Here is a 22,331-nt window from a genome sequence, read left to right on the forward strand (position 1 = left end):
AGACACGGGTTCAATTCCTGGGTCAGGAAGGTCCCCTGAAGGAGGGCATGACAACCGACTCCAGTATTCTTGCCTGGAAAATCCCATGGACAGAGGAGCCTGGCAGGCTGCAGTCCATGTGGTTGCACAGAGTTGGATATGACTGAAGCAACTTACCTTGCATGCACATCCTATGTAGTAATTATGTTTTTAAAAGACTTGGCAAGAAAAATTTTGATTTTCTTTAATGTTAACCTGTGTTGTATAGTTGCTAAGTCATGTCCATCTCTTTGCGACCCCATGGACTACAGCCTGCCAGGCTCCTCTGTCTATGGGATTTCCCAGGCAAGAATACTGGAGTGGATTGCCATTTCCTTCTTCAGGGGATCTTCCAGAGGCAGGGATCGAACTCACGCCTCCTGCATTGCAGATGGATTCTTTAGTGCTAAGCCACCAGGGAAGTCCTACCTTAACCTATAGCCGAAAATTAAGAAAATAAACTAATTAATATTCAGTGATATTACTAAAACATGCGTGAATGTATACTTATCATTTATTTAATTTAAAATGTTTTTGATATAAGAGAGTGTTGTCCTTCTTTTACTGTGGCTATCTTTATATATAGTGTCATATTTCAAGATTCTGTTGGCTTTGAAACTGTCTTGGATTTTGCTTTGATATTGATAATACCATTAAAGTATATCCTTTCTATGAAAATCTACATGCTTTGGTAGAATTGAGTATTAAGATTATTTGTATATATTATCTCATATCTGTAATAAACTTTGATCATCTAAATGGTTTGACGCTAAGGATTTTTACAGCTAATTTGGTGTATATACATTCTTATAGAAGTGACCATGTCTGGCCTGACCAAGTTTAATAATATGTTATTTTAATATTTAAAATGTGTTTTCCAAAGATTGTTGCAAAATTATGAAAGTTTAAAGACCCTTCAGGATGCTTTTTATATAATAAGCAATTTGCTTCATCTGGCATCTTTGTTATTTCTTTTGTTTTGATTTTATTAACACAGAAAAGCTTCACTGGCCTGAGCAAGAGCTTGCTAAGAAGTCCATTCTAAATGCAGAAGCGTCCTTGATCATTGACAGCAAAAGAAGCATTTCACATTTATCTCCTGGAATACTGAAGGACATTTTCACAACTGGAACCAGTAGTTACAATGTCCTACTACAGAGCAAAGAGGAGAAAAAGCATCATTCACAAAAACAGCCTTCCTCTACCGGCTCCAAAAGATGTAGAAAACCCAGCAAATCTCCTAGCTCTTCACGTAGTAAAGACCTTCGCAAGATGAAAGCCCCAGTGCCTGTAATGAGCAGTAGTACTTGGTACTGCCTAGAAAGGCAGCCTGCTGTGTTTGTCACCAGTTCAGTGTCAAGTCCTGTAAAGTTTACTGATCATATCTCTGTTACAGGAAACACCATAGTACTGCCACCGAAACCCAAAAATGAAAGAAAGGTGAAGCGACACCTTTTCTCCACACTTCCAAAGCCAAAGCCAAAGCCACAGCCTCTGCTGTCGAGAAGTTTTGAAAAAGGAGATGATTTTTCTGGAAAGAAATTTTGTATACTGACTGCTATAAAGCCCACCAACTTGGAGAAAGAAAAACTGAGGTTCTTCAAGTCTGACTACACCTACAATCCTCAGTTTGAGTATGCTAATCCCTCTCTGCCAAGCATATTGGCCAAGCACAGCAATGCATCTGATCGATTTCTTAAGCAGGTAAAATGCTACTTCGGTCGTGTGATTTCACTTTATGTAGTGAAAACAATTATTTGCCATCTTATAGAAAGCCAAAAAAGTTCAAAAATACTCCAATTATTTATAGTTATCTCCCATCTAGGATACATAAATATGTGACAAGAAATCTCTAGGTGAGTGTCAACCCATATTTAAATAACTTCACTCTAATCAAAATTTATAAAGAATCTACTGTGTAAACATTGTGTCAGGAAGCAACTATATTAGGAAAAAGCTTCAGATTCTGACTCTTAACGTTTCATTTGGGATTTACAGACTTGTGGCCCTTTCATAAATCCACATACAAGTGTTTGTGTTCTTTTTGATTTTGAATGCATTAGATGGAGCATGCATATCTCTGGTTCTCCCTGTTGTATTACATGCACAGCTTGCTTAGGCCCCAAACGGCATTTTAGGGACTGAGGCTTGAAACTTGCCAAAGAACTTTTTAATGCTTTACTGAAAATTTTAACAATCATCAAATAACTATTTCAGTATTCACTTAAAGAAGAAAATAATGGAATTTTTAAAATTACCTTCAGGGTTTGCAAATCATGATGCAGATGACAAAAGCATCTCTTTCCAATTGCTCAATTTAGATATTTAGCACATAGTTTTTTGTGTTAAGGTCTTATGAACTTCAAAATCTGCTTAAGTTTTTGAGGAGAAATTGGCTGATATTTACCTTCAGGGCATAGAGCTAAGATCTTAAAAGCAGACTACATTTGGTTAAATTAACTTTGTATAGGGTTTTTATAATGCATTAGGTTCAACTTGGCTTCATCACTGGTTGAAAATCTGTAGGCTCCATGAAGCCGCATGATTCCATTTGTCTTTAGCAGATGCCGTTTTAGCATTTTGCTGCAGTGCAAGTTCTTTGGACTTGTGGCCAGCAAATTTTTTTATTGTTTTAGATTATATGAAATCTGACCAGTCTTTTAAAGCTTTTTCTTTCTTTGTTTTAGTTGCTCAGGAAAGTGCATCCCCCCCCCCACCCGCTTTTTAATTGGAGTATAGTTGATTTATAGTATTTTTTCAGGTGTATAGAAAAGTATATCTGTTATACATGAATATACTTTCTTTTAGACTCTTTTCCCATATAGGTTATTATAGAATATTGAGCAGAGATCCCTGTGCTATACAATAGGTCTTTATTAGTTATCTGTTTTATATACAGTAGTGTGTATTACATTCCCTTAAAATTGACAGTAATATAAAAATGCTATTGTGTTTTTCCCCCTTAATGCTAAAAGAGATGGCTGAGATTTCTTTATCAGTATTTAATTTGGAGTCTTCTGCAAGCCCTACCAGTTGGTAAAGGGATTTCCCACTATTCGGTTAAAATGAATGCTCTTTCATGTCCTGGAAGGGGAGTTAGGAAGCATCAGCAGCTCCAAAGATTGAGAATTGACGGTGCTTGGTTTCTGGCCCTACAGTCTTTATTTTAGCCCAATTCCAACATCTTATGGGTCATTTGAGACTTCTAAATAGGACCAGCAATCCTAGCTGGCTGGTATTAAATACTTCAAATGCCACCATTTGGAAGAATGATCACAACAAAAGCCAAATGTACTTCAAACCACTTTAATCTAATAAAGGAGATTCATCAGAACAGGGCCCCCATAAAATATGCTTAAGTTCCTACTTAGCATCTGAATGAATTCTGACATGATACATCCTTCCCCTTCCCAGCTATGAAGTTAACAGCAGCTTCAGGCCTAGTTTCAGGACTTAGAATTGTGCTCCTCAGAGGGGTCAGGGTGGCCAAACTAGCCGACTGGTCTCTGGCCTCCACCCTTGAGGCCTTGCCAACCCCTCGCTGGTAGTCTTGTAAGTTTCATGATCTGGATCGTTCCAAGGCAGGCAATCTGTATTTTTGTTGGACAGTGACTGTGGTTCTCTTTAGTGCACAGATTGGCAGAGCAATGGTAAATCCAGGCCAGATAAGTCTACCGTAGTGGAACCAAGGTAGTGCCCAGGTTCTGTTCATTCCTAATTGGTTGCGCCAAAAATGTCAAGGAGTTCCAGGACTGTTTTTTTTTCTAGTCTAGGCAGTAGGTTCCTCAGGAGGTACTCGGGCCCTTTAGGTGGTTCAGAGCATCTAGCATGGGCTGCAGGACTTGAAAATAACTCCACGTGGAGCCTGCTGAACGCTGCTTAGCCTCTTGCTGGCAGCCATTGTGAGTCTCAGCTCCTCTCAGCTCCTCAACCCTTGAGAGTCAGAAGCTGAGAATGTCTGTTTTCTGAGGTTGTGGACCTTTGCAGGAAAGAGCAAGGGATCTGGGATGAGAAAATGCTGAAAGATGTGCAGGGTCAGGTGTCTCCTCACCAATGAGTCAGAAGTAAAGCCATAGTGTAGCACATTCAAGCAGTGACCTGGCAGCCAGTACATTCTGCTTCCCTTCTTTGTGGCTGACCATCCTGGAAAACCTAGGTATCAAACCCATAATGGCTTCACACCCAGCACATTATTGAACAAGATGGGAAGGGTCTTCAGGGCAATGATAGGAATCCTCGGCAGTATGTCCAGCAGTCAAATGAAAATTACATGTTTATATGATAAAGCCAGTGGGTAGCTTAAGTCACTGATTTCCCACTCTAACTGGAATCATATCTCATTGTAGATCATGGCTAGTATCCTGTTAGCTGGAAGCCCTGATTGGTCGAGTGATAGTTTAATAACATAGGCAAAATAAGTTAACTTTTGTTTGGCTTATAAATTAAAGTTTGAATTATGTTCTTGTTAGTAAAGCTGGAGCAGTGGGGATCATAAGTGATTAGAAAATGGGGGGAGAAGGAAGGCTTTGAGGTGTTGGGTAAAGACCCTGGATTGAGGCTACCCCGCTGGCTGTCAAGGAAGAAATGGTAAAGATATGTAAGAGGAGTTAAGAGAATAGGCCTGAGACGACCATCGTTAGAAAGCCTTTGTTGCAAGATTAATTGGAGCCTAGTGTCTGGGAACTTGTCTGTTGAACAGTTTCCTATACTGAAATAAACTTTCCCTAAGTGGTAAGAGGAGCTTGCCATGTCTCATTGTACAAACAGTATGTTATTGAATACCTCTTTTCCTTTTGGGAGCCTGGAATTTTAGATTTTCTAGGCATAGGGGTGCTTATGTGACTAGCCTATGATAAAAAAAAATCTTGGGAATTGAATGTGTAATCAGTTTCATTAGTAGACCCCTCTTTACATGTTCTTTACAACTCAATTGCTGGAGAAGTTAATTGCATCCTGTGACTTCATTGTGAAAGGATTCTTTTGAGGCTACTTCTGGTTTCCTGCAGACTTTACAGGATGTAAGAAATGGGCTTAGGTTAATTTTTTTTTTTAGGGCATTTACATTCAGATTTTAGAAAAAAGAATACAAAACTCAATACTAAAAAAAAAAAAATAAAGCTCAGTATTGCTCAAGTAAAACATTTCTGTGGGCTATAGTCGTTGTCAGTTTGAGACTCCTGGTGAGTTATAAGGTCTGGCTTCTTACAGCTTTGTAAAGGACCATTGTATGGCACAGTTTCAGAGGTTGCTATTTACAAACTGAGCTTGGGCCCACCTTTGAAAGAGTGATTATTAGTTGCTGATTTTTTGTGAAGCTTTAAGATGAGTGTTTACCTTCTGCTGTTTCGGCACCCATCCTCATCTTCCAGCTACAGCTGCAGTCTCAACTCCATAATAAATTGTCATTTAGTGCCTTGGAAAGAGTAGCAAGGTTAAACCTGGGTGCCTAGACTGTAAACTGAGTAAATTGAAAGAAGCAAGTACAGAGTGCCCCCAAAGGCTGTCATAGCATTGTAGATGACTGACTTCTCTCCCCATGCCCCTTTGACTCTGCCAGGGAAAAAGGAGAAACATTTACAGCTCCCACATGCATGTGTGCCAAGTTGCTTCAGTTGTGTCTGAGTCTTCGTGGCCCTAAGGACTCTAGTCCGCCATGCTCCTCTGTCCATGGGATTCTGCAGCTCCCACAATATATACCTTTTCTCTGTTGACCACTGTCCTCATTGCATTTCTTCTGTTTCCTTTCTATTTCATGTGAAGTATACACAACTGAGAATTGACAAGAGGGTTAAAATAAAATTTAAGTTATTTTCAACTGAAACAAAATAATTGAACTTTCAAAATGCCTTCAGTGAAGTAGTATATCCATTGTTTTTCTAAGGCATTACATTTTTCAAAATAATTGTTATTTGCAAATACAATCAGTTTTTGATTATCCATATTAATGGAGGGAAACATTGGTATGGATTGGATAAAATGGCAAGATTATTCCCTGCTCCCTCCTTCTCGAATAGTTCTCATCAAGGCAGTCATCTTAGCTTTCCTGCTGTGATGCTGCTTCACTAGCCATAGTAAGTGGAAAACACAGCAACAGAAAAAGCCACAAACAGTTGTTATTTGCAAATACAGTCGGTTTTTGATTATCCATATTAATGGAAGTGGAGGTTGTAGAAGGAAGTGATATTTAACATCCACCATCTAAGCGAAAATAATCCACTGAAGTGATTTATAAAGAAGAAAACTCTTTGAAACCTTCGATTTGGTTCCAGGCATCTTATCTTGTAACCACTGGAGGAGAAGATGCAGTTAGGAAAGATGGGGTGTGGGGTTGAGTATTGAAGAATGTTAGTATGAATGATGGAGAAGGCAGTGGCACCCCACTCCAGTACTCTTGCCTGGAAAATCCCACGAACGGAGGAGCCTGGTGGGCTGCGGTCCATGGGGTCACGAAGAGTCGGACACGACTGAGTGACTTCACTTTCACTTTTCACTTTCATGCATTGGAGAAGGAAATGGCAACCCACTCCAGTGTTCTTGCCTGGAGAATCCCAGGGACAGGGGAGCCTGGTGGGCTGCTGTCTATGGGGTCTCACAGAGTCGGACACGACTGAAGCGACTTAGCAGCAGCAGCAGTATGAATGAACAACAGGTGGTAAGGGCTTGTAATTACTAGAAGAAATGTGTAGATATATTTGTAAAAAAAATGACGTAAAAAACATACAGTAAAATGTCTTTTTCATCTTTCCATCTTAGCATATCAGAGCACTCCATAAATGTTAATTTTTTCAGTATTTTGAAACATAACCCTCTTAGCCAATAGTGAAATGGATCTTATAGCTATTTATAAGAATCACTGTCTTAAGAGGTTTATTAGACATATAAATTAAGAAATTGAAGAATTGCCTTCTTTAAAAAAGTATTCTTTGACTTATGATTGATTTTTAGGACTCTTGCTCTTCCTAGAGGAGAGGTAGACCTGATCTCTGAAGTTTTTCTTGTACACTGTGGTGCAGAATGTTTCTGTTTTTAATTTTTGCACCCATACTATATACTCATGTAAACATTGCAGTCTCTGCTTCATTTTCCTCATATATAGAGGGGAATGGACTCAGTGATCCTTGAGAGCCCTTTCTAGGACCACACACCTAAGTTCCAGCCCACAAAATTCTATGGCTGATCACTTAAAGATTCCATTACAGGTCCTTATGTATTCAGTTGTGTCATGCGTTTTGTTAAAATGTCTAACTATCTTTCCACATCATGTGTTAATCACAGAAAAGCTCAGTTTCTGCCTGCTGTGTTAACTGAAGATTCTTTTACTTCCGATATCAGTGCTTTATTAACTCAACCCATAATTGGCAAATATTTTGGTTTGCTAAAATTAACTTTACAAGTAAGTGAGATTTGTTTCTCTAAGTGCAAAACCTAGTGGAAAAAAACCACTTCAATGCAGTTCTTCTTTCTACAATGTGTGTTCAACTTGATAATTCTAAAGAATGCTTTTTAAACTAAGGTTACTGAGAATGTAGCCTAACAGCAGAAATGGGAAGAGAATAACCAAGGAAATCAGGGTGTGAGCAAATCTATATTTTATATTAAATTCATGTGAATTTCTCATTAAACCTCACAACGTATCTTTAGGAAAATGTAAATTCCTTACTGACTCTCTGGCAACCATGTTTACATGAGTATGTAGTATGGGGGCAAAAATTTTTAATGTGAGAACCTGAAACTTAGTAGGAAGGTATTACACTTAACATTATTGGATTGTAAAATTAGCTCTTGTCACCAGAAGTCCAGCAGCATCTTGAGGGGAAAGCACAGACAAGGCACCTTCTGGAAAGGAGAGTAGTCATCAGGAAAGGAACTGTATACCTCAGAGCAGACAGGGGTTCCAACAGCTTGGAGACTGAGTACAAAGTCATAGTGTTACCAAGTGCAGGCATATTGGTAGTAACAAAACATTAAGAGTGACACAAACTTGTAATTCTTATAAAAAGCTATGTCCATGAGTGAAACAGTACCAGTTGAGAAAGCAAGCTGCAAAAAACAATTGATTTTTTAAAGGTATTTGATGTCTCAAAAAGACCACTTCCATCATAACCATATTATTTAAGTTAGGATATTACTTGGTATTAATATATTCTACATCTGCCTAACTGAAAAAAAAGCTGTTCTGCTTATGTAATTAGAGTATCCTAAATATAGTTCTTGAAGTAAATGAAAGTTAATGGTCCATGCTATCAAAGGTAGCTTGATAGAGTTATCATAAAATCTCAGAGGTATTTAGAGAAAAGAATTCCAACTTTTTTCCTCCATTGAAATAACGTAATGCTTAACATTCTGTGGAATACCATTGCGTTTTCATTTATAGAGTTCAGATATTCAAAGTAAGTATCTAGATGGACCAACTTCATTATGAAGTGAAGTGAAAGTTGCTCAGTTGTGTCCGACTCTTTGTGACCCACCCCATGGACTATACAGTCCTTGGAATTCTGTAGGCCAGAATACTGGAGTGGATAGCCTTTCCCTTCTCCAGGGGATCTTCCCAACTCAGAGATCAAACCCAGGTCTCCTGCATTGCAGGCAGATTCTTTACCAGCTGAGCCACAGGGGAAGCCCAGGAATACTGGGGTGGGTAGCCTATCCCTTCTCCAGTGGACTTCCGAACCCAGGAATCGAACTGGGGTCTCCTGCATTGCAGGCAGATGCTTTACCAACTGAGCTATCAGGGAAGCCCAGCTTCATTATGCTAGGAAATAAATTCTGATTTTTTTTTTTCTTCCTGGTTAGCAGACTTTATACAGCTAGAGTCACATGTGTAGGATCTGAGCAAGGATCATAAATGATTGCAGGGAGTTGTCTGGGCACTGTAGGCAACTGGAAACCAGATAGTAGCTGGGGTCTAGTGTATCATATCCTCAGAAATTGTAAGAGAAGATAGATAACTTGAATTTTATACAAAGTCTTCAAATTTGTAAATGTTGACAACTAATTTAAAGAAAAAAAAAGTTGTTCAAACCAATGAAAACCTGTTTGTGGGCCACAGTCATCCCTTGGGTTGCCTGTTTGCCACCTCTGATTGACCAGATCTATTACACATAAACTCTGTTTTGAGGCCAGTGATGCATAGCATAAAGATTTTAAAATGTGGTCCTCAGAAAATGTCTTGCTTTTGGAGTTTACAGTGAAAATGGAATAGGTAATTTATTGTTAGATAAAATGCATGCATAATACATAAAATGACATTGTGTTCTAAAACAAGCAAGTGTTCATTTTCCTTTTTTGGTAGAAATAACACCATTGGAAATCAGATACCTTCACTGATAATATGTCTTGATATAAAATTTCTTTGAGGCCATGTTTTAATTGTATTAGTATTAAGGTATTTTGTGTTGGTAGACCTCAAGTTGTCCAGACTATAAAGGGGGAGGGAAAAGCAAGCCTTCTTTAAACTATACTTCTCCTTAGGTGACACAGTTTTTTGTTGAGCAAATCACAACCCTTCTTCCAGATTCATTAAAGTTAAAAGATTGTTTTGAGTTTAGTACCTCTCATAGTAGTTTTGTGTATTAGATTGGAGACGTAAGGTCATTTCTTAACCTAGTATCAAGGAAGATTTTGTTACAGAGATGGCAACACCCCAATCAGATTGTGTGTCCTTAGAAGAAGGTATGACCTTGATGACTCATTGAAACAACACTTCATTGATGTGCCTTTGAAAACTTGCCTAACCTGCAATCTCAGGTTCTTATCTTAAATTCTTTTCCCCAAAACAGCTTGAATATCTACTTCTTCCTTGTAGGTAGTGAAAGAAGAGTTTGCAGTACTAATTTGTACTGTTTACAAATATCTTCTCTTGGTAGCATTTACCCTCTCACTCTCCCACTTAACATTGTATACATCCAAACTTCCCCGAACCCTGAAGACAGAAGGGGCAGAAGGGGATTGAGGGGAAGGCTGTAGGTGACGGTTTTCTTTGTCCTCTGTGTTCTTTCACTTGTTCCTTCATTTAAGGCAGACTCAGTGTCTCGGATCTATTTCCTGGGTTCTGCATATGTAGAATATAATTTATCCAAATATTTTTCTTTTTATTATAATCTGGTCACAGTTTAACAATCTTACAGAAAACTGAATTATTGGCAAATGCAGGTTCTCCTGCTCTCCACACTACTGTCAGTGTCTAAGGTACAAATCTGATTGTGTCACTTTCCTTCCTGCAAAACTTCAGAGCTGCTCATAATTCAGGATAAAGTCCAGAATTTTTACCATGGCCTGCAGGTCTTTCATGGTTCCTGATCTCACTCAGGCTTAGGTTTCCAAAGTCAGCTCTGGACTCCCACAGCATCTCATGCAGATTATCTGTCACGAAATGTATCACTCTGTTATCATCCTTAAGTTTCTTTTTTTGCCTTTACCACGAGACTAACCTCTTTTATAAAAGTGTATTTTATTTATTTCAACTGTTCCCAGAATCTCACAGAGATTGAAAATCTCAAAATCAAAATCTCATTTAGATTGAAAAGCTCATTTAGATTTCCAATCTCATTTAGTTCCTGGCACTAAATAAATGAGTTTCCTGGTGCCTGTCTAGCCTGAAAGCTCTGTATTTCACTTTCTTTGCTTTGTGTATGCTTTTGACAATATCATCCCCCTCTACCTGGAATATCATCTGTTTCCTCTAGGGCCCCACTACAGTTTACCTTTCTGTGTTTTCACAAAATTTTATTCATATATCCAACAGAATATTATTAAACTATGTAAATTTCAGTGTAATCTCTGTCAGTCTAATGGCCAGGCTTGGAATTAGATTCTAAAAGATTCTAAAATATAAACATAAAAGCAGGGATTGGCAGAAAGAAAGTAACCATAAAGATGAATGAATGAAAGATGTTATTAATGGTATGCTAGAAATTCAGTGAAATACTCTACAAACAGTAGATCCAAATTTGTGACTCAGGGTCAAGTTCATTGGGCACGTATGTTCCTTTGGGGGGACAGCGCAGTGTTTCTAAAAACACTGGTATATAAGGATGCTCTTCTGTTTCCTCTGTGGTTTAGTCTCTAAGCCATGTCTTATTCTTTTGGGACCTCATTGATTGTAGCCTGCCAGGCCCCTCTGTCCGTGGAATTTCCCAGGCAAGAATACTGGAGTGGGTTGCCATTTCCTCCTCCAGGAAATCTTCTAGACCCGGGGATCAAACCATGTCAGCAGACAGGTTCTTGACCACTTAGCCACCGGGGAAGCCCACAGTCATTTGGGAAACAGACGACAAACAAGTTCTCTTTCTCTTTCTCTCCCTCCCCTCTTTTAGTCTCTGTGTCTATCTCTAATTTCATCCTCACACCAACCCTATTAGGTAAGTAGGGCAAAGATTTTCATCTCCATTTTGCTGTTGAAGAAACTAAACCTGAAAGGTGAAATGACAGAGCTAAGATCACGCAGTCAGTTAAAGGTAGGGCACCAACATAAAACCAGGTCTTTTGACTTCTAGACTTTCCACAGTGTCAGCAAGGCTTGTACTAGTGTCCCTGTGGTGTATAGCTTTTCATTGAGTGATAGCTGCATTTGAAAAGGGAAATAGGTTTTTAGCACATGACTGTTGAAGTGGCTTTTGACTGATGATGAGGTTTCCAAATTGCTAAACAGCAACAGAATCAGCAAGTAAACCAAAAGTAGATCATTCAACAGTGTTGAGATTTTTCAGAAAGTTGGCTATATCATACGAGATAGTGCTGTAAGTTTCCTACAGAGATTTTTCATTTTCTGAATTAGTGGTTTAAATATTATACTGTGCTGTTTGATTACTATTTGTTTTTTAAATGATGGCTTTATGACTATAATTCACATGCCATGTAGTTAATCCATCTAAAGTGTACAGTTAAGTGATTGTCAATATGCTTAGGATTATGTAGTCATTATCACTATCAAATTTGAGAACATTTTATCACCTGAAAAAGGAAACCCTGTACTCATTAGAAGTGACTCACCATTTCTTGCCAACACTCCCACCCCCGACCCAGCCTTAGACAACCATCAGTCTATTTTTCTTTTTGTGGATTTAACTGTTCCAGACATTTCAGATAAATGGAGTCACACAGTACATGGTTCATTGTAACTGATTTCATTTACTTAGCATGTCTAGCATGTTTTCAAGATTAGTCCATATCATAGCATGCTTCAGTACTTTTTATTATTGGATAATAGATATCACATTGTATTAGTCCATTCATCAGTTGATAATTAGATTGTTTCCACCTTTTGGCTATTATGAACAACGCTGCGATGAACATTTGTGTCCAGATTTTTGTGTGAACATGATCTTGGTCATCCTGGGTATATACCTAGTATTAATAGTAGATTATATGGTAGTTGGTCATATGGTAGGAGATCAGAGATCATATATAATGGGCCATATGGGAACTCTGTCTAACCTTTTAAGGAAAACTTTTCCAAAATACTGCATCATTTTACATTCCCACCAACAGTGTATGAGTTTCAGTTTCTCCACATCGTTGTCAACTCTTTTCTTCTTTTTTGGTCAACTCGTTTTTGTTTTTATAGCTATTCTAGTGGGTGTGAAGTAATATATCATTGTAGTTTTAATTTGTATTTCTCTGATGACTAATGGTGTTGAGCATCTTTTCATGAGCTTATTGGTCATTTGTATATCTTCTTTGGAGAACTGTGTTTGGATCTTTTGCCCACTTTTTAAATTGGATTATTTGTATTTTTATTATTGAGTTATAGGAATTCTTAATATATTTTAGATATGTCATTTTCAGATACGAAATTTGTAAACTTTTCTCCCATCCTGTGAGTTGTCTTTCTGCTTTCTTGGTGGTGACCTTTGAAGCCTAAAAGCTTTTAATTTGGATGAAGTCCAGCTTACCTGTTTCGTTAGCTGATGTTTTGGTGTCGTATCTAAGAAGCCACTGCCTAATACAAGGTCATGAAATGTGTGCCTATGCTTTCTTCTAAGAGTTTTGTGTGTAGCTCTAACATCTATGTCTTTGATACATTTTGAGTTAATTTTTGTATGTGATATGTGGTAGGGGTCCTATTTTATTCTTTTATTTATATCCAGTTATCCCAGCACCATTTCTTGAAACTCCTGGTCCTCCTCTCTCGCCCTTCTTCCCCCTTGGCAAGCCCAAGTCTGTTTTCTCTGAGTCTGTTTCTCTTTTATAGATAGGTTCATTTGTTCTACATTTTAGATTCCACATATAAGTGATATCATATGTAATATGGGGCTTTCCACATGGCTCAGTGCTAAAGAACCTGCGAGTGCCTGCAATGCAGGAGACGTGGGTTCAGTCTCTGGGTCATGAAGATCCCCTGGAGAAGGAAATGGCAACCCACTCCAGTATTCTCGCCTGAGAAACCCCATGGACAGAGGAGCCTGGCAGGCTATAGTCCATGGGGCCACAGAGAGTCGGACACGACTTAGTGACTAAACCACTACCACCATAAGCTATTTGTCTTTCTCTTTCTGACTTCACTTAGTATGATAATCTAGTTGTTTCCATGTTGCTACAAATGACATGAGTGTTCATTTTTATGCCCCAGTAGTGTTCCATTGTGTATATGTAACACACCATCTTTATCCATTCATCTGTTGATGGACATTTAAGTTGTTTCCATATTTTGGCTATTGTGAACCATGCTGCTGTGAACATAGGGGTGCGTGTATCTTTTTGTATTATAGTTTTGTCCAGTTACATTCCCAGGAGTGGGATTGCTGGATCATGTGGTAATTCTCTTTTTAGTTTTCTGAGGAACCTCCATACTTCTTTCCTTGGACTGAACCAACTTACATTCCCACCAACAGCATAGGAGGGTTCCCTTTTCTTCATACCCTCCCCAACATTTGTTATTTGTAGACTTTTAAATGATGACCATTCTGACCAGTGTGAGGTGGTACCTCATTGTAGTTCTGATTTGCTTTTCTCTAATAATTATTGGTGTTGAGCATCTTTTTACATGCCTGCTGGCCATCTGTATGTCTTCTTTGGGGAAATGTCTATTAAGGTCATCTGCCCATTTTTCGACTGGGTTTTTTATTGTTGAGTTGTATGGGATATTATTTATACATCTTAAGATTACAACCTCGTCCATTGCATCATTTGCAAATTTTTCTTCCATAAGTTATCTTTTCATTTTTTTTTAAAAACGGTTTTCTTTACTGTGCAAAAGCTTGTTAAGTTTGATTATGTCCCATTTGTTTATTTTTGCTTTTGTTTCAATTTCCTTGGGAGACTAACCTAAGAAAATATTGGTATGATTTATGTCAGAGAATGTTTTGCCTAGTTTTTGTGTGGAGTCTTTAGGGTTTTCTATTTATGGTATCATATCATCTGCATATAGTGAGAATTTCATCTTTTCCTTTCCAATTTGGATACCTTTTCCTTCGTTTTCTTGTCTGATTGCTGCTAGGACCTCCAATACTATGTTGAAGAGAAGTGGTGAGAGTGGGAATCCTTAACTTGTTCCAGATTTTAGTGGGAAGGCTTCTAGCTTTTCACTGAGTATTATATTATCTGTGGGTTTGTCATAAATGACTTTTATTATGTTGAGATATGTTCCCGCTGTTCCTGCTTTGGTAAGAGTTTTTATCATGAATGAATGTTGAATTTTAAGCACTTTTCCTACATCTATTGAGATACATGTGGTTTTTTACTTTCGTTAATGTGGTGTAATGTGGTTGATTTTGTGTATGCTGAACCGTCCTTGTGAATTGGGGATGAATCCCACTTGGTCATGGTGTGTGATCTTTTTTTATGTGTTGTTGGGATTTGGTTTGCTAATATTTTGTTGAGAAGTTTTGCATCTATATTCATTGAAGATACTGGCTTGTAATTTTCTTTTTTGGCGGTGTCTTTGTCTGGTCTTGGTTCAGGGTGATGGTGGCCTCATAGAATGTCTTTGGGAATGTTCCTCCACTTCAGTCTTTCGGAAGAGTTTGAGAAGAACTGGTATTAGTTCTTCTTTGTATGATTGGTGGACTTCACCTGTGAAGTCATCTGGTCCTGGACTTTGATTTGTAGGAAGCTTTTTTTTATGATTACAGATTCCATTTCACTTCTAGTGATCCATCTCTTCAAATTATTTTTCTTGATTCAGTTTTGGCAGGCTGTATGTTTCTAGAAAGTTGTCCATTTCTTCTAGGTTGTCAAATTTGTTGCCATGTAATTGTTCATAGTATTCTTTTATGGTTTTTTGTATTTCTGTAATATCACTCAAGATTTCTCCTTTTTCATTTCTTATTTTGTTTGGGTACTCTCTCATTTCTTCTGGCTAGCGGTTAATTTTGTTTACCCTTTTAAAGAACCAGCTCTTGTTTTTGTTGCTTTTTTCTATTGTTTTTAGTATCTATTTTATTTCCTCCCTAATCTTTATTTTTTAATTCTATGTATTTTGTCTGTGCTGGGTCTTCAGTGCCACTCAGGCTTTTCTCTGGCTGTGGCAGGTGGGGCCTGCACTGTGCATGGGCTTCTCGTTGTGGTGGCTGCTTTTGTTCTGGAGCACAGGCTCTGCAGAGTGTGGGCTCAGGAGTTGAGCATGTGGGCTCAGGAGTTGCAGTTCCCAGGCTCTGGAGCACAGGTTCAATAGTTGTGATGCACGGGCTTAGCTCCAAGGCATGTGGGACCTTCTCAGACTAGGAATTGAACTCGGATCTCCTGCATTGGCAGGAAGACTCTTCAGCACTCAGCCACTAGGGAGTGTGAAGAAAGTGAAAGTGTCCGTTGCTCAGTCATGTCAAGTTGGCTTGGTTTTCCAGTGCAAAGGCTATCTGAATGATAATGATTTTCTAGGAAGGAGGGGTTGTCATTATTATCATTGTTATTAAAAGCTCATTATCCCCTCCCTTTAGAATTTTGAAAGAAAGTGTTAGTTACTCAGTTGTGTCCGACTCTTTGTGACCTCAAGGACTGTAGCCCACCAGGCTCCTCTGTCCATGAGATTCTCCAGGCAAGGATACTGGAGTGGGTTGCCATTCGTTTCTCCGGGGATCTTCCTGACCCAGGGGACGAACCTGGGTATCCCGCATCGCAGGCAGATTGTTTACTGCCTGAGCCACCAGGGAAGCCCTCCCGAATCTTTATCCTTTCCTTCCTTCTGCTGACTTTAGGTTTTGTATGTTTGTCATTTTCTTTTACATGCCAGGTTAGGTTGTTTCCTTGAAATTTTTTCTTGTTTTTTGATTAAGGTCTGTTGTGCTTTTAAATTTTGTAAAAGTTGTTTTGGTAGTGGTCCACTTCAGGGGGGCTTCTTGGATAGATTCTGTTGGAGGAAGTTGGTCAGTAGCTGTGCAGTGGAGGCACCTTCTATAAAAGGCCTGCCGTAGCATTATAGTCAAGGGAGAAGGACCACAGCTGAACCAGTTATACAGGAATTGTTCACTCCCTCTTCCATATACTGACTATATTCAGTACACAAACAAAAAGCCCAGTCACTCAGTCATGTCCGACTCTCTGTGACCCCATGGACGGTAGCCCACCAGGCTCCTCTGTCCAGGGCATTTTCCAGGCAAGAATACTGGAGTGGGCTACCATTTCTTACTTCAAGGGGATCTTCCCGACCCAGGGATCAAACCCACGTCTCCAGTGTCACCTACATTTGCAGACAGATTCTGTACCCACTGAGCCACAGAATATATTAAAAGTACTGAATATTCAATATGCTGAAGGGAAATGGGGGAGAGATTCAGTTCAGTTCAGTCGTCTCCGACTCTTTGCGACCCCATGAATTGCAGCACGCCAGGCCTCCCTGTCCATCACCAACTCTGGGAGTTCACTAAAACTCACGTCCATCGAGTCAGTGATGCCATCCAGCCATCTCATCCTCTGTCACCCCTTCTCCTCCTGCCCCCAAACCCTCCCAGCATCAGAGTCTTTTCCAATGAGTCAACTCTTCGCATGAGGTGGCCAAAGTACTGGAGCTTCAGCTTCAGCATCATTCCTTCCAAAGAATACCCAGGGCTGATCTCCTTTAGAATGGACTGGTTGGATCTCCTTGCAGTCCAAGAGACTCTCAAGAGTCTTCTCCAACACCACAGTTCAAAAGCATCAGTTATTCAGCACTCAGCTTTCTTCACAATCCAACTCTCACATCCATACATGACCACTGGAAAAACCATAGCCTTGGCTAGATGGACCTCTGTTGGCCAAGTAATGTCTCTGCTTTTGAATATGCTATCTAGGTTGGTCATAACTTTCCTTCCAAGGAGTAAGCATCTTTTAATTTCATGGCTGTAGTCATCATCTGCAGTGATTTTGGAGCCCAAAAAAATTAAGTCTGACACTGTTTCCACTGTTTCCCCATCTATTTGCCATGAAGTGATGGGACTAGATGCCATGATCTTAGTTTTCTGAATGTTGAGCTTGAAGCCAACTTTTTCACTCTCCACTTTCACTTTCATCAAGAGGCTTTTAGTTCCTCTTCACTTTCTGCTATAAGGGTGGTGTCATCTGCATATCTGAGATTATTGATATTTCTCCTGGCAATCTTGATTCCAGCTTGTGCTTCTTATTAGGAGGACTCAAATCACTGATTATGCCTTCCTTTCCTAGTGAAAGTTCTTTAGGCCCCAGACCAGGCCCTGCCTAGGGGAGGTGAAAAATCTTTAATTAGATGTGTGGTTTATGTTTTAAATTGGTTAAATTAACTTGAACTTTTTTCCTTTTTAATACTTGAATGTCATTGGAAGTTAAAGAAATGGTGGCGATATATTTGAAGATAGGAAAGGGATATTCTGAATGACAAATTGAAAGTGGTGATTGGGAATTCCCTGATGCTTGTTTGAGTCTCCCATCAAATAATATTGGGAGATGTAGTTTTCTGATTAACTTAAATGATATTAATGGAGAAGAGAGATTTGACATGAAATTTATTGCCTCTTAAAAGTATTAACCATGTGAAGGTGTGTGAAAGTTTGATTCTCAAAGTGGTATAGATATTGATTTTCTGAGCTCTAGGGGGAAAGGATGAACTTTTTTTTTTCCTGTTTTAAAAAATAAAAACTTGTGGCAAGGTGTGGATCAAAGGGTACCAAAATTCAGTTATAAACTCGTAAAAAGTCCTGGGTATCTAAAATACAGCATAATGATTATAGGTAATAATAATATATTTTATACTTGAAATTTGCTAAGATCATAGATGTTCCCACTGCATATGTGAGGTGATGGATTTGTAAATCAATTTGATTGTAGTATGCATTCCACAGTGTGTGTGTGTGTGTGTGTATATAATCATCACATTATATACCTTAAACACATCATTATGCAATTTTTGTCAACCATACCTCAGGGAAACTAGAAAAAATGATTTTTTCCTTTGCATATTGTAAACAATTTAAACAAGTCCTGTAAAGTGCAAACAAACATCAGTGTAGCACATTACCCTTTCCCAAAGATGAACATCATATCATGTAGCATTTGGGTGTATCCTTCCAGGCTTCTTTGTGCCTTTTAAAATTGCTTATTGCCTTTTGTTTTTTCCAAAGTTGAAATCATACTAGTAAAATCTGTGTGGTCTGTAGGAGGTTGCATAACGAAGCAGAAATTCTTGTCACACAAAAATACTCACTGATGAAGTAACCACTGAACACTGCTGACTTGTCTCTTAAAACTTGAATTTATTCACCTATCCAACCACTGTCTCTCTCTTTTGGAGTCTAATGCAAATGGATTGGAAAGTCAGTGAAGGATATTAGAAATCTGTGTGATCACTGACAAATGTGTCTAGGTTGAACCAGTTGAAAACAAATAAAAAAAAATTCTAGAGATGACAACAGGATGGACACTTCAGTGAAGAATGATTGAATATGACATATTCAGCTAAGCTTTTGGGACCATCTGTGTAGCTCCCATGTAGGGTTGCTACCATGTTGGTGCGTGTAGTCATGCAGTGAAAGAAATGATGTGCTATTGTATGGCATTTGGAGAGAAAAATTACATCCCTTCTCCAAAAAAGCTCCCACTATTTTTATTCTTTCTTTGATGTATGTAATAGTTAGTTGATAGGAACAAGGTTTCCCCAGTGTTGTTAAACTGCCAGTGTAATTTTTTAATCTTATATTTGTTAGGGTACTTTTTCAGGATCAGTTCAGTTCAGTCGCTCAGTCGTGTCTGACTCTACGATCCCATGAACTGCAGCATGCCAGGCCTCTCTGTCCATCACCAGCTCCCAGAGTCCACCCAAACCCATGTCCATCGAGTCGGTGATGCCATCCAACCATCTCATCCTCTGACGTCCCCTTCTCCTCCTGCCCTCAGTCTTTCCCAGGGTCTTTTCAAATGAGTCTGCTCTTCACATCAGGTGGCCAAAGTATTGGAATTTCAGCTTCAACATCAGTCCTTCCAACAAACACCCAGGACTGATCTCCTTTAGGATGGACTGGTTGGATCTCCTTGCAGTCCAAGGGACTCTCAAGAGTCTTCTCCAACACCACAGTTCAAAAGCATCAATTCTTCGGCGCTCAGCTTTCTTTATAGTCCAGCTCTCACATCCATACATGACCACTGGGAAAACCATAGCCTTGGCTAGATGGACCTTTGTTGGCAAAGTAATGTCTCTGCTTTTGAATATGCTGTCTAAGTTGGTTGGTCATAACTTTCCTTCCAAGAAGTAAGTGTCTTTTAATTTCATGGCTGCAGTCACCATCTGCAGTGATTTTGGAGCCCAGAAAAATAAAGTCTGCCACTGTTTCCACTTTTTCCTCACATATTTGCCATGAAGTGATGCGGCCAGATGCCATGATCTTAGTTTTCTGAATGTTGACCTTTAAGCCAACCTTTTCACCCTCCTCTTTCACTTTCATCAAGAGGCTCTTTAGTTCTTCACTTTCTGCCATAAGGGTGGTGTCATCTGCATATCTGAGGTTATTGATATTTCTCCTGGCAATCTTGATTCCAGCTTGTGCTTCTTCCAAACCAGCGTTTCTTATGATGTACTCTGCATAGAAGTTAAATTAAGCAGGGTGACAATATACAGCCTTGACAGACTCCTTTTCCTATTTGGAACCAGTCTTGTTCCATGTCCAGTTCTAACTGTTGCTTCCTGACCTGCATACAGATTTCTCAAGAGGCAGGTCAGGTGGTCTGGTATTCCGATCTCTTGAAGAACTTTCCACAGTTTATTGTGATCCACACAGTCAAAGGCTTTGGCATAGTCAATAAAGCAGAAATAAATGTTTTTCTGGAACTCTCTTGCTTTTTCGATGATCCAGTGGATGTTGGCAATTTGATCTCTGGTTCCTCTGCCTTTTCTAAAACCAGCTTGAACATCTGGAAGTTCATGGTTCACGTATTGCTGAAGCCTGGTTTGGAGAATTTTGAGCATTACTTTACTGGTGTGTGAGATGAGTGCAATTGTGCGGTAGTTAGAGCATTCTTTGGCATTGCCTTTCTTTGGGATTGGAATGAAAACTGACCTTTTCCAGTCCTGTGGCCACTGCTGAGTTTTCCAAATTTGCTGGCATATTGAGTGTAGCACTTTCATAGCGTCATCTTTCAGGATTTGAAATAGCTCCACTGGAATTCCATCACCTCCATTAGCTTTGTTCGTAGTGATGTTTCCTAAGGCCCACTTGACTTTGCTTTCCAGGATGTCTGGCTCTAGATGAGTGATCACACCATCGTGATTATCTGGGTCGTGAAGATCTTTTTTGTACAGTTCTTCTGTGTATTCTTGCCACCTCTTCTTAATATCTTCTGCTTCTGTTTTTGATAAATTTTCAATTAAATCTGTGTTCCCTATTATGAATATAAATGAATACTTACTGTGTGAATTCTTAGTAGCCGTCTATTAAGTACCATTTGTTGGTGATAACTAGGATCACCTGCATTTAAGTTTTTCTAAATTCTTTAGACTGTTTTATATCTGCTGTAATAGTAACCAGATAATAACATTTTCCTACTGAGTAAGCATATGCTAGAAAAGCTAATTTTTCCTAAACTAAGTAGATACTTTTAAAAACTTATAAGCACAAGTTATAATAAAAAAAATTCTTTAGCTTTTTTTAGGTCTAAATGTAAGTCCAGTATAGAAGTACCACTTCTGTCTCTTATGGAATTAAGGCAAAATTTCTCGCTTTCTTCTAACTCTGATATAATGATGACTAGGCAATGGCAACCCGCTCCAGTACTCTTGCCTGGGAAATCCCATGGACAGAGGAGCCTCGTAGGCTACAGTCCATGGGGTCGCTAAAAGTCGGACACGACTGAGCGACTTCACTTTCACTTTTCACTTTCATGCATTGGAGAAGGAAATGGCAACCCACTCCGGTGTTCTTGCCTGGAGAATCCCAGGGACAGAGGAGCCTGGTGGGCTTCCGTCTATGGGGTCGCACAGAGTCGGACTGCTGCGACTTAGCAGCAGTAGCAGTTACCTTTAGACCAGTGTATGCAAATACCTTAGCTAATCTGCTAAAATGGCCTTTTAATTATATGCTATTTGTTCTTTTAATTATCCTGGTTGTCAGATAAGTAAATTAGCCTCTGGGTTATTTGCTGTGTTCCCATTCTCTGAGACCCTTGTAGCTTTCTACTGTGTTCCTGAATCACCTGGGGAATGTTGTTAAAATGCAAATTCTGATTCAGTGTGCATGCATCTTGGAGGCAGGCAAAATTCTGAAGTTGAAACCAGTTTCCAGGACAATTCCAATGCTTCTGGCTTTTGGACCAAGGTTTCCCAGGTGGCACAGTGGTAAAGAATTCTTCCTGCTTGTGCAGGAGAAGTGGGTTCAATCCCTGGGTCTGGAAGATCCCCTGGAGTAGGAAATAGCAAGCCACTCTAGTATTCTTGCCTAGACAATTCCAGGGACAGATGAGTTTGGCAGGCTTCAGCCCATGGGTTGCAGAGTCTGACACTACTGAGAACACATGCTATAATTTGAAATGCAAGGCTTTTCGTGATAACTCTGGGAACAGAAGCCAGGCAGACCTGTTGAAGCCATTTCTTGTTACGATAACTTGATGATTCATGCCTAGTTTATTAGTAACATGTATTTTCCAGTGGGGATATATATGTTTACTTATAACTTGTAGTGCCTGAGCTTTACTGTAGTCTTTGTGTTGAGCCTGTCATCTACAGTGGTGATATTTATAAAGAATGATGACAGACTGGTGGTGATTACAATGCTGATGTAATAATTGAGATGTTTTGACTACTTATATCTGCCACTGTGCTTTACAGAGGTTGGTAGTTCTTCTCAACAGAACCATGAAGTAGACATTATTGTAGTTATCCTCATTTACTAATAAGGAGGCTTAGTAATAAGTAACTTGCTCAGAGTCACACAGCCAGAAGG

At 39.2% G+C, this 22,331-nt stretch overlaps 1 protein-coding gene across 1 annotated transcript in view; it reads left to right on the forward strand.

The window, feature by feature from the left end:
• The first annotated feature begins 1,017 nt into the window (after positions 1-1,017).
• The window catches only part of MATCAP2 (microtubule associated tyrosine carboxypeptidase 2), a 40,688-nt gene continuing 19,374 nt past the window's right edge, over positions 1,018-22,331 (forward strand). Inside the window, exon 1 of the mRNA XM_052639016.1 lies at positions 1,018-1,722. Coding sequence (XP_052494976.1) covers positions 1,291-1,722 — 432 coding nt within the window. The 5' untranslated portion in view covers positions 1,018-1,290. The remainder of the gene's footprint in view (positions 1,723-22,331) is intronic.

Source organism: Budorcas taxicolor, chromosome 4 (assembly GCF_023091745.1).
Source record: "Budorcas taxicolor isolate Tak-1 chromosome 4, Takin1.1, whole genome shotgun sequence".
Taxonomy (NCBI): Eukaryota; Metazoa; Chordata; class Mammalia; order Artiodactyla; family Bovidae; genus Budorcas; species Budorcas taxicolor.